Raw genomic sequence first — 11,163 nt, forward strand, 5'->3', positions numbered from 1 at the left:
AAACTTATTCACAAATGTAATTTTTAGCACACATGTTGGGATATTTTGATTTTTCCAAATGAGCTTTAATGATTTGAGCCTCATCCAGTAACCAAAATGAAAGTTGAGAAATCACCATGGAAATCAAGTACTAAGCAAACAAGATGAATCATGACTATTTCAATGACATCAACTATTCAAGCATCAAGCACAAGTGTAATGAAGATAAAATCCTTAAGGTTAAACCAAAACTAAAACTCATCACCATAAGATTCTTAGCTTGTTTCATGCTACCCAAGATAGAGAAAAGAAGTACATAAAGTTTACTACTAGCATCATTCGAACATCATGAATCAAGACAATACTCGTGCTAACATTTCACTTGAATCCAAGAAAGCATATAAGTGAAGATTTGATGTTCTCAAAAAAAATTTTTTTTTTTGCCATGATTATTTCAAAAACAAGCAAAATAAAGCAACAAGCAATGAAAATAAGAACCAACATGAAAAACTAACAAAAACAAAAAGAAACTGAAAACCAAACTAAACAGTACATAACACCCCCCCAGACTTAAACTTTTCATCGTCCCGATGAAATCAATATGGTGGAGGAGGTGGAAAATCAAGAAAGTCAGGGAAGAGAAATGCAAAATCTTCAACAAACCATCTAACTTCATTTCTGAAAAAATTATGATACTCGAGCAATTTATCAATATCATCCTGCACAAATCTCATAAAACCTCTAAGATCTTCATGAAATTCCATTTTAGCCTTATAAGCATTCATCATTTTAGAAATCTTATCACACAATTCCCTCTCACTCTTGAAACAATCTTGTAACTTTTTAAATAGTTCCTCCTCCATAAACTTCTTATTCTCAAGAAATTCATACGTTGAATCTAAATCACTATGAATATTCTTTAAAGCAGAATTAAGTTCTTGAAACATAAAACTATGAATCTCTTGGTTACCACTAGGAACATTTCTTGGAGTAAAAGATGACAAAGCTCTAGATTGTTGCCTAGCCAACTTCAAACACCAATTCTCTTTATTATGAATTGTAGTAAAATCATGATTTGGCAATTTTAAAGGGAAACCATTTTTAATGACTAAACTAAATCCATGTTCTTCATGCTTAATCATTTTCATTGCTAAACATGAATTCAAATCCAATGTACAAGAACTCTCCACCACCTCTAATTCACTCAAATCACATCCAAATACTAAGGCCAATTGAGTAAGTAATCCCCCTAAAATAATAGGTGTGGTAGAATTCGATTTCCCTAATTTTGCCAAATGTTTAAGAAAGAAATAACCAGAATTAATTTGAACATTTTCGACCATTGCCCACAAATAATACAAATCTACGAGTCTTACTGATCCCTCTTTGTCCTCCCTTCCAAATACAGTGTTTTTCATGAATAAGTAAGCATATTTAAAAATAGGATTGATAATTTGGGAAACTCTAGAATTATGAGGATCAAATAGCGGTTGTTCAGAAATTTGTTGCCAAAAATGTGAATTCTCAAATTGGGGCAAAATCACACACAGCTCATTCTTTGGCAATTCATAACAAGTATTAAAATCTTCCAACGTCCATTCATAACTTTCATTAAACAAACGAAATTTACACTTCCCCCCACCTTGAACATTATCAACCTCTATTGAGCTTAAAAATTCAAAAACAATTCTAGGATAAGTAGGATATTTCATATTCACTAAACCACTCCATCCTATCCTTTCAAATAACCAAACTAAATCATCCTTAAACCCCAAAGTTTCTAAAGTTTCAACATCAAGAAACCTAGTGCCTAAAAGAGATCGTTTACATAAAGAAGAATATCTATACCATTGCTCATCACTAGAGAAAACAATACCAAAGTCATTAGAGATACCTTTAAAACAAATATTCCTCTCCTTTCTTGCAACCACCTTCTCCTTCCCTTTTCTTTTGGCCGAAGTCTCCTCAATCACGTTTTCCATGGAAGAAAATCAAATCTCCTAAAGAAGAATGAGAAGGAAAAACTGGAAGAAGTAATTCAATCCTTTAGAAATGGGGAGTTAGGGAAAAGGAGCAAGCGGCGGTACACGGCCGTGTGCCGTCCCCCACCCCGCGCCCTAATTCCTTAAGAAGATGTGGATCAGGCCGTGTGAAATCACACGGCCATGGTCATTTCTCATCGCACGGCCGTGTCTGTGACACGGCCCCCTTCCCTTTCTTCTCTGGATTCCAGACACGGGCCGTGTCTGAGACACGGCCTAAACCTCTTCTTTCACGGGTTTCTTCGCATGGCCGTGTCTAGGACACGACCTCTTCATCTCTCCTCTCGGGATTCTTTACACGGCCGTGTCTAGGACACGGCCTATACCTTTTTCTCCTCGGGAGATCCCACACGGCCGTGTCTGGATGACACGGCCCCAAGCACTTCCCTTCTCTGCAACCTTTGCCTGGCCGTGTATAGCACACGGCCTGACTCTATCTTGCACCTAACCTGAAAACAAAATCAAAAACAAGTAAAAACCAACAAAATGAATTTATACTAGCTAAAAGAATTCAATCTGGAGGGCGAGGTTCAGAAAAATACAACCTTTGTACCTCTTCTATTTTCGTGCCGTGAATATATTTTTTCAGTCGTTGACCATTTACCTTAATTATCCCAAAATATTTGTTCCAAATATCTACAGCTCCAAAAGGATAAACCTTCTTTACCTCATATGGACCCGTCCACCTTGACTTAAGCTTCCCAGGAAAAAGTTTTAATTTTGAATTGAACAACAAAACCAAATCTCCCACATTAAAGTCTTTACGAAGAATGTGTTGATCGTGCCATTTCTTTGTCCTTTCTTTGTAAGATTTGGCATGCTCATATGCATCCATCCTTAATTCATCAAGTTCGTTCAACTGAAGCTTCCTTTTCTCCCCTGCTTCTTTTAAATGCATATTCAAATTTGTAATTGCCCAATAAGCCTTATGTTCTAGTTCAACTGGAAGATGGCAGGGCTTACCATAAACTAATCGAAATGGGGTCATCCCAATAGGAGTTTTATAAGCAGTTCGATATGCCCATAAAGCATCATCTAGTTTCAACGCCCAATCCTTCCTTGAAGTAGATACAGTCTTTTCCAATATGGACTTAATTTCCCGATTAGATATCTCAGCTTGCCCATTAGTTTGAGGATGATAAGGTGTTGCTACTTTATGCTTCACTCCATATCTTCTAAGTAAGTTTTCAAACTGTTTCTCTATAAAATGTGATCCTCCATCACTAATGACTGCCCTCGGCACCCCAAATCTTGGAAAGATAATACTCCTAAATAATTTGATAACTGTTCTTGCATCGCACGTAGGAGATGCCACAGCTTCTACCCATTTGGACACATAATCTACTGCCACAAGAATATACCTATTCCCATATGAAAGAGGGAAAGGTCCCATGAAATCAATTCCCCAAACATCAAATAACTCAACCTCAAGAATGTAATTTAACATCGTTTCATTTCTTCTAGTTATATTCCCAGTTCTCTGACATTGGTCACAAGATTGAACAAACAACTTAACATCTTTGAATAAGGTTGACCAATAAAATCCTGCTTGAAGAATTTTCGTAATCGTTTTTGAACTACCCAAATGTCCTCCATAGGACGAAGAATGGCAATGAAACAAGATATCTCTAACCTCTTCTTTAGGTATACATCTTCGATAAATCACATCATTGCATTTCTTGTACAGGAGAGGTTCATCCCAAACATAGTTCTTAACTTCTGAAAAAAAACTTTTTCCTTTGTTGATGAGAAAAATCCGGAGGTAACACTCCACTAGCAAGGAAATTCACAAAATCTGCGTACCAAGGAGTTTTCACACTTGATAAGGCTAGTAAGTGTTCATCCAGGAATATGTCATCAATAGGCAAATCAACATCCACCTCATTTTCTGACTTTTGAGATATTCTAGACAAATGATCCGCTACTACATTTTCAGCTCCTTTCTTATCCCTAATCTCAAGGTTGAACTCTTGCAAAAGTAAAATCCACCTGATTAACCTAGGTTTAGCATCCTTCTTTCCAAGTAGATACCGGATAGCTGCATGATCAGTATATACTATTACTCTTGATCCCACTAGATAAGATCTAAATTTATCAATAGCAAATACCACTGCCAATAATTCTTTTTCTGTAGTAGAATAGTTTACTTGGGCTGCATCAAGTGTTTTACTTGCATAATGGATCACGTGCAAAATCTTATTTCTTCGCTGTCCCAAAACTGCTCCTACAGCAAAATCACTAGCATCACACATTATTTCAAAGGGAAGATCCCAATCAGGTGCTTGAATGACTGGAGCTGTTGTAAGAGCACTCTTGATTTTATTAAAGGCTTCAATACATTCGCTATCAAAACAAAACTCAACATCTTTAATCAACAGATTAGTTAATGGCTTGGAAATCTTTGAAAAGTCCCTAATGAAGCGTCTATAGAAGCCAGCATGTCCTAAAAAACTCCTAACTCCTTTTATATTGATGGGTGGGAGTAATTTGTCTATTACTTCCACTTTTGCTGGATCTACCTCAATACCACGCTCTGAAATTTTATGCCCCAAAACTATTCCTTCCTTAACCATAAAATGACATTTTTCCCAGTTCAACACTAGGTTTGTATCTTCACACCTTCTCAAAACAGTAGAAAGATTTGACAAACAAGAATCAAAGTCATTCCCATAAACTGAGAAGTCATCCATGAAAACCTCCATAATTTTTTCTATTAAATCTGAAAAAACTGCCATCATGCACCTCTGAAAAGTGGCTGGAGCATTACAAAGCCCAAATGGCATCCGACGATAGGCAAAGGTACCATAAGGGCAAGTAAAAGTAGTCTTCTCCTGGTCTTGAGGATGAGTCAGAATTTGAAAAAATCCAGAATATCCGTCCAAGTAACAAAAGTAAGAATGTTTAGCCAATCTTTCAAGCATTTCATCAATAAATGGTAAAGGGAAATGATCCTTCCTTGTTTCTTTATTCAACTTCCGATAATCAATGCACATTCGCCACCCCGTCACTGTTCGTGTTGAAATTAGCTTATCTTCTTCATTCTTGATAACAGTCATTCCTCCTTTTTTTGGAACCACGTGGACAGGACTCACCCATTCACTATTCGAAATTGGGTAAATAATCCCTGCATCAAGTAGTTTAATCACTTCCTTCTTTACTACCTCTTTTAAATTTGGATTTAGTCTCCTTTGATGCTCAATTGAGTTCTTGTACCCCTCTTCAAGTAAAATTCTATGCATACAGAGAGATGGACTAATCCCTTTTATATCATCTATTGTATATCCAATGGCCTTTCTATGCAACCTTAACTCATCCAACAGTCTTTTTGTTTCAAACTCATTTAACTGAGCATTAATTATAACTGGATAAGTAGAATTCGGCCCAAGAAATTCATACTTAAGATTTGGGGGTAGTGGTTTAAGTTCAAGTTGAGGTGGTACTATTTCTGAAAAAACTGGCTCTTGTTCTATCAACATAGTTTCCTCCTCAGCCAAGCTTTCTTCTAACAACTCTTCATTGTCTAAAGACAGATCTTCCTCCTTATGATCACCAAGACATACCCCCTTTTCTATTGAAAATGCTTTTTCGCCAAACATTTTTAATAATGATGCACAACACCAAGGAAATAATGTTTGGAAATCACTTTGATTCAAGATAAGCCCTTTTTCAACATCATCCTTTTCTCTAATGATATCCATTGTCAAGAATGAACTATCTTGCTCTGCCCAATCATTGGAATTTTGCGTAATTCTGCCAACTATCTCAAAAGTTTCTTCTAGACTTTTTTCAAAAATGATCCTCCAGATGCTAAATCCAGTTGATTCTTATTTGAGAAAGAAAGCCCAACATAGAACAAATGCATAATTAACCATTTCTCAATTCCATGATGTGGACATAACTGCAAAAGAGAAGAATATCTTTCCCAAGCTTGGTACAATTTTTCTCCGTCCAATTGCTTAAAATTTAAAATTTGACTTCTCAAATAAGTAGTTTTCCTTGGAGGGAAATATTGGTCAAGGAATTTTTGCTCTAACTCATCCCATGTTCTGATACTTTGAGACTTTAGAGAATTGTACCATCCTTTTGCAGCACCCTTCAGACTAAAAGGAAAAGCAAGCAGCTGAATAATATCAGATGAAACTTCTTCATATTTCAAAGTACAACAATATCTGTAAAACTCCATCAAATGGGAATAAGGATTTTCAATCTCCAATCCTCCAAACTGAGTTTTCTGAACCATGGAAACAAAAGATGGTTTGAGTATAAAATTTCTTGCTTGTATGTCAGGGTAAACAATTGCTCCCATTTGCTATGCAGACTTCGGAGCTCCATAATCTCCTAGTGACTTGCACACCATGTTTAGATATTCTTGTTCTTCAATTCGCCTTTGCAGAATTCTTCTTTTATGGAAGGTTCTATCAATCTCAGGGTCAAAAGGAAAGAATTCCCCTGCAAAGTTAGACCTTCGCATACACAAGAACAAGATAGCAAATGACAATTCAACAGAAAAAGAAAAATAAAAGAATCAAAAATGGGGAATTGAATTTGTACAAAAAGAACTAACAAGAAGTGAAAGTTATACAAGAAGGTAAAAACAGAAATCTAATGATTAGTTACAACTATGCAATATGAAAGGAAAACAAATGTTATGTTTAGTCTAACTCAATTGATAATTCCTAATGTTATAGCGCAGTCCCCGGCAACGACGCCAAAAACTTGTTCGCTCTCCGCAAGTGTACGGAAATGTCGCAAGTAATATAAAAGATTATCGTATCCACAGGGACTGGAATAAGCACTAGAAATGTCTCAATGTGAATTAGCCAAACAACTATCCAATCGTTTCAAAAGCAAAGTAAGGTAAACAAATCTAATCTTAAAGATCAACTAACAAGAGTTTAGTGTTTTGGGGTATGATAAAGGGAGATTCTAGGAGTTTCGGTTTCTTTGTATGATTTCTCGAATGTAAATGGTTCACCAATTCTTATCCCTCAATTGCCAAATATGTAGAAAGTTGCCGGTTCTCTCTTGCAATAGACAACCGGCTAAGAACTGAGAAATGTATCTAAATAGGATTAATTAGACATGAACCTATGTTGTCCTTACACAGAAGTGCACCTATTACTATGCCTTCCTCGGATATCAACGTAGAAGCCCACGACTTATCAATCTATCAAGATACAAGAAACTAATCACAAAATCCATCCTACTCTCTTGAATATTCCTATTTCCTCTTCAAGATTGTCTCTCAAACGTCCTTACACGGGCTTGCACCTGTCACGTGGATCCCTCGGATGATCGAGTGAGAGTTTATCTTTACAAAGTCCATAAGAAATTCAAACAATTAATCAAGAATGAGAATTAAGCACAAATCATCTTTAATCGTTCAAGATCCAATTGATACAAGCAAGATAATGTCATTGAAACAAGAGAATGGCAAATCCATAAGAGATTACATCAATCCATCATACAAATACTCCCTTCATCCTAGAATACAAGATCTACTCCATGAATCGAGGAAGGAAACCTGAAGAAATAGAGAATATAAGCATTCCTTAAATCCCCAATCCAAGAAAACAAGATAAGGGGGAAAAGAGAAGACTTATCTACGAAGAAGCTTCGTTTTCGGATCCAATCCTCGCTCCGGAGCCGAAATCGCCAAGAACTCCCCTTGAATCGCCCAGAAATCCTCCCAAGAATGGGAGGAAACCACCAAATCTTGCCTTCTCCCAAAGGGGGAGAGATCCCCTTTCAATTCATGAAGGAGGGTTTAAATAGAGGAGGGAATCGGGCGCCACACGGCCCCGTGACACGGCCGTGTGAGATTCACACGGCCATGTCCGCCTTCTCCGCCAAAACCGCACTGCTGCAGTGGTTCACACGGCCACACCGCTTAGTCTCGAATGCTACGGCAGTGGTGCACACGGCCACACCGCTTAGTCTCGAAACCTCACACTGCCGTAAACCACACGCCATGTAAGGCTTCTGCCCGGTTGGCTTAATCTTGACACGGCAGTGTGTGAAGTTCACACGGCCATGTCATTCTCCACTGCTGGTGCCAAACCCACACGCCCGACCTCCATAGCAGGGTGTGTGAGGTTGACCGGTGCTTTCTCCCTTTGTTTCCTCCAATGCTTGCCCAAGGATGTAGATTCTTCACCAAATCGACTCCTGTGTACAGAAAATGCACAAAAAGCAGATCTCCGAACCAAAAGAGTAAATATGCTAAAAGGAAAGCTGGAAGTATAAAAATGCATAGATCAAGCATGCTCAAAATATGTAAATGTGCGTAAAAACATGCATAAAAGAGTATATAATCTACGCACATCAAGGCGCTATAGGATATGCCTCCCCACAGAAACCTGAAGGAAGCCCAATGTCTCATCGGTCGGATAACTGCATTGTCTCGGTTCATTTCCAAATCATCCGATCGGAGCTTGCCCTTCTTCAAGATATTGCGCCGAGCCATCAAATTGCAGTGGGATGAGGAGTGCGACCGGACATTCGAGGAACTCAAGGCGTATCTGAACTCGTTACCTGTATTAGCTAAGCCAACTGCCGATGAGCCGCTCTGAATCTATCTGCCCCTGACCGAGCATGCTGTCGGCTCAGCACTAGTCCGTCAGAACGGCGAATAACAACCAGTGTATTTCCTAAGTCATATATTAAAAGACGCTGAGTCCCGCTACACTGGTCTCGAGAAGCTTGCTTTCGCATTAATACTCACCGCTCGGAGGCTCTGGCCGTATTTCCTCGCGTATACTATCATTGTGATGACCAATAGTCTTTTGGGGAGAGTCCTCCTCAATCCTGAGGCTTCTGGATGGCTGATCAAGTGAACAACAGAGCTTAGCGAGTTCGACATCCAGTATCAGCCCCGAGCGACCATCAAGACACAATCCTTGGCAGATTTCATCACAGGGGTACAAAATCCTGAGCCCGACTCAATCTGGAAAATATATGTGGATGGGTCGTTAACTCGGCAGGGGAGCGGGATCAGCATACTGCTCATCTCCCCTCAGGACGAACAGATGCAACTGTCCGTTCAGCTAAATTATCGGGCTACCAACAATGAAGCCGAGTATGAAGCGCTTATAGCCGGGCAACATGCCACTCGGCACATCGGAGCCCTCAAAGTCCTAATTCATTTAGATTTACAACTAGCCGCTCAGCAGCTGGCTGGCTCATTTGAGATAAGTAACATAAGGCTCAAGCTCTACGCTGAGGCTTTTGAAAAGCTGAAGAACAACTTCTGGGAGGTCATCATACAGAAGATCCCTCGAGCGAAAAATCAGGTCACGGATGAGCTGGCTAAGCTAGCCAGCTCTCTATCTCCGATCGTCATATCACAACCGATCGAGCAGGTGTCCCAATGGCCCACATTGATCGGATTAAGGGGCTCACCTTCCCAAGCGACTAGAGAACGATGCTGATAGAGTTTCTGCGATCAGGAGCTACACCCTCCGATCGGGAAGAGGCCAACTTACTGAGGAAAAGAGCTGGTCGGTTCACTTTGATCGGGGACCAACTTTACAAAAATAGCCTTCACTAGGCCTATGCTCAAGTGCGTCGGATCGGAAGATGCCGATTACATACTACGAGAGGTGCATCAAGGATCCTGTGGCGGACACTCGGGCGGCCGCTCATTAGCAAGGAAGATCCTCTTGGCCAGATACTACTGGCCGACCCTCCAGGTGGATGTCGCTCGTACGGTCGCTACCTGCTTGTCCTGCCAGAAATACTATAACTTCTCGCACTGGCCGACAGAGGAAATGAAAGCGTCTACTGTGTCTTGCTCGTTCAACCAACGTGGCATGGATATCGTGGGACTCTTCCCAATGGCGACAGGTCAGCGGAAGTTCTTGCTTGTTGCAGTCAACTATTTCTCCAAGTGGGTTGAAGCCGAGCCGCTAGCCAGGATAACCAACAGATGGTTAAGAAGTTCATCTGGCAACACATCATTTGCCGATTTGGCATCCCTCACCGGCTCGTCTCGGACAACGGGAGACAATTTGTTGGTCAAGAACTCAGGGAATGGTGCGAGGAGTATGTCATCTAGTAGGCCTTAACCTCTGTAGCATATCCTCAAAGTAATGGGCAGGCAGAAGTCACCAATCGGGAGATATTACGGATCCTATGCGCACGACTCGACCATATGGGAGGGAGCTGGGTGGACGAACTCCCCAACATGCTGTGGGCGATCCGCATGACCCCCATAGAAGGAATGGGAGCAACCCCCTTTCACTTGGTGTACGACGGCGAAGCGGTCGGCCCCGTTGAAGTTGGAGTAGAGTTCGATTGGATACAACACTATGACGAGGACAACACCAAGTGGAGACTCCTGGAGCTAGACTTGGTGGACGAGGCACGTGCTAAAGCTGCCATCCGGCTGATGGCCTACCGACAGAGGATGAGGCAGAACTACAATCAAAGGGTGATCCCAAGATCATTTCAGGTCGGCGGCTTTGTGTGGAAGAAGGTAAAGCCAGTCGACGGCGTCACCAAGTTGGAGGCCCCATGGGCCGGACCCTTCATGATCGTGAAAAAGCTCCGCTCGGGCGCCTACTACCTAGAGGATGAGGATGAACGATGATTAGAACGTCTGTGGAGCATGAACTATCTCCAGCCATACTGAGCTGGATGAGAGGTGCGCTGATGTAATCAATGTATTTTCTTTATCCCTACGCCCTTTGAGTGCAGCACTAAAATCAAAAGCAAAAGGTTGCCAAATTTCGTGCCGAACGACAAGTCAAATCGTCGAGCGGCGACGTTAAACCCAGGTCTCCACCGACGATCGAGCGGCGACCTTAAACCCGAGTCTTCATCGAATCGTTGAGCGGTGACGTTAAACCCAGGTCTCCACCGACGGTCGAGCGACGACCTTAAACCCGAGTCTTCATCAAATCGTCGAGTGACGACGTTAAACCCAGATCTCCACTGACGGTCAAGCGGCAACCTTAAACCTGAGTCTTCATCGAATCATCAAGAGGCGACGTTAAAACTAGGTCTCCACCGATGGTCGAGTAGCGACCTTAAACCCGATCTTTATGAAATCGTTGAGCGCCGAAGTTAAACCCAGGTCTCCATCAATGGTCGAGTGGTGACCTTAAACTCGAGTCTTCATCAAATCATCGAGCGACGACAT

General features: G+C 40.9%; 1 protein-coding gene across 1 annotated transcript; it reads left to right on the plus strand.

Moving 5' to 3' along the window:
- Window positions 1-10,173: 10,173 nt before the first annotated feature.
- Window positions 10,174-10,611, plus strand: LOC121990849. The gene has a single exon (XM_042544910.1). It carries the CDS (start codon window positions 10,174-10,176, stop codon window positions 10,609-10,611), a length of 438 nt encoding a protein of 145 aa, XP_042400844.1.
- The last annotated feature ends 552 nt before the right edge of the window (window positions 10,612-11,163 follow it).

Source organism: Zingiber officinale, chromosome 6B, assembly GCF_018446385.1.
Source record: "Zingiber officinale cultivar Zhangliang chromosome 6B, Zo_v1.1, whole genome shotgun sequence".
NCBI lineage: Eukaryota > Viridiplantae > Streptophyta > Magnoliopsida > Zingiberales > Zingiberaceae > Zingiber > Zingiber officinale.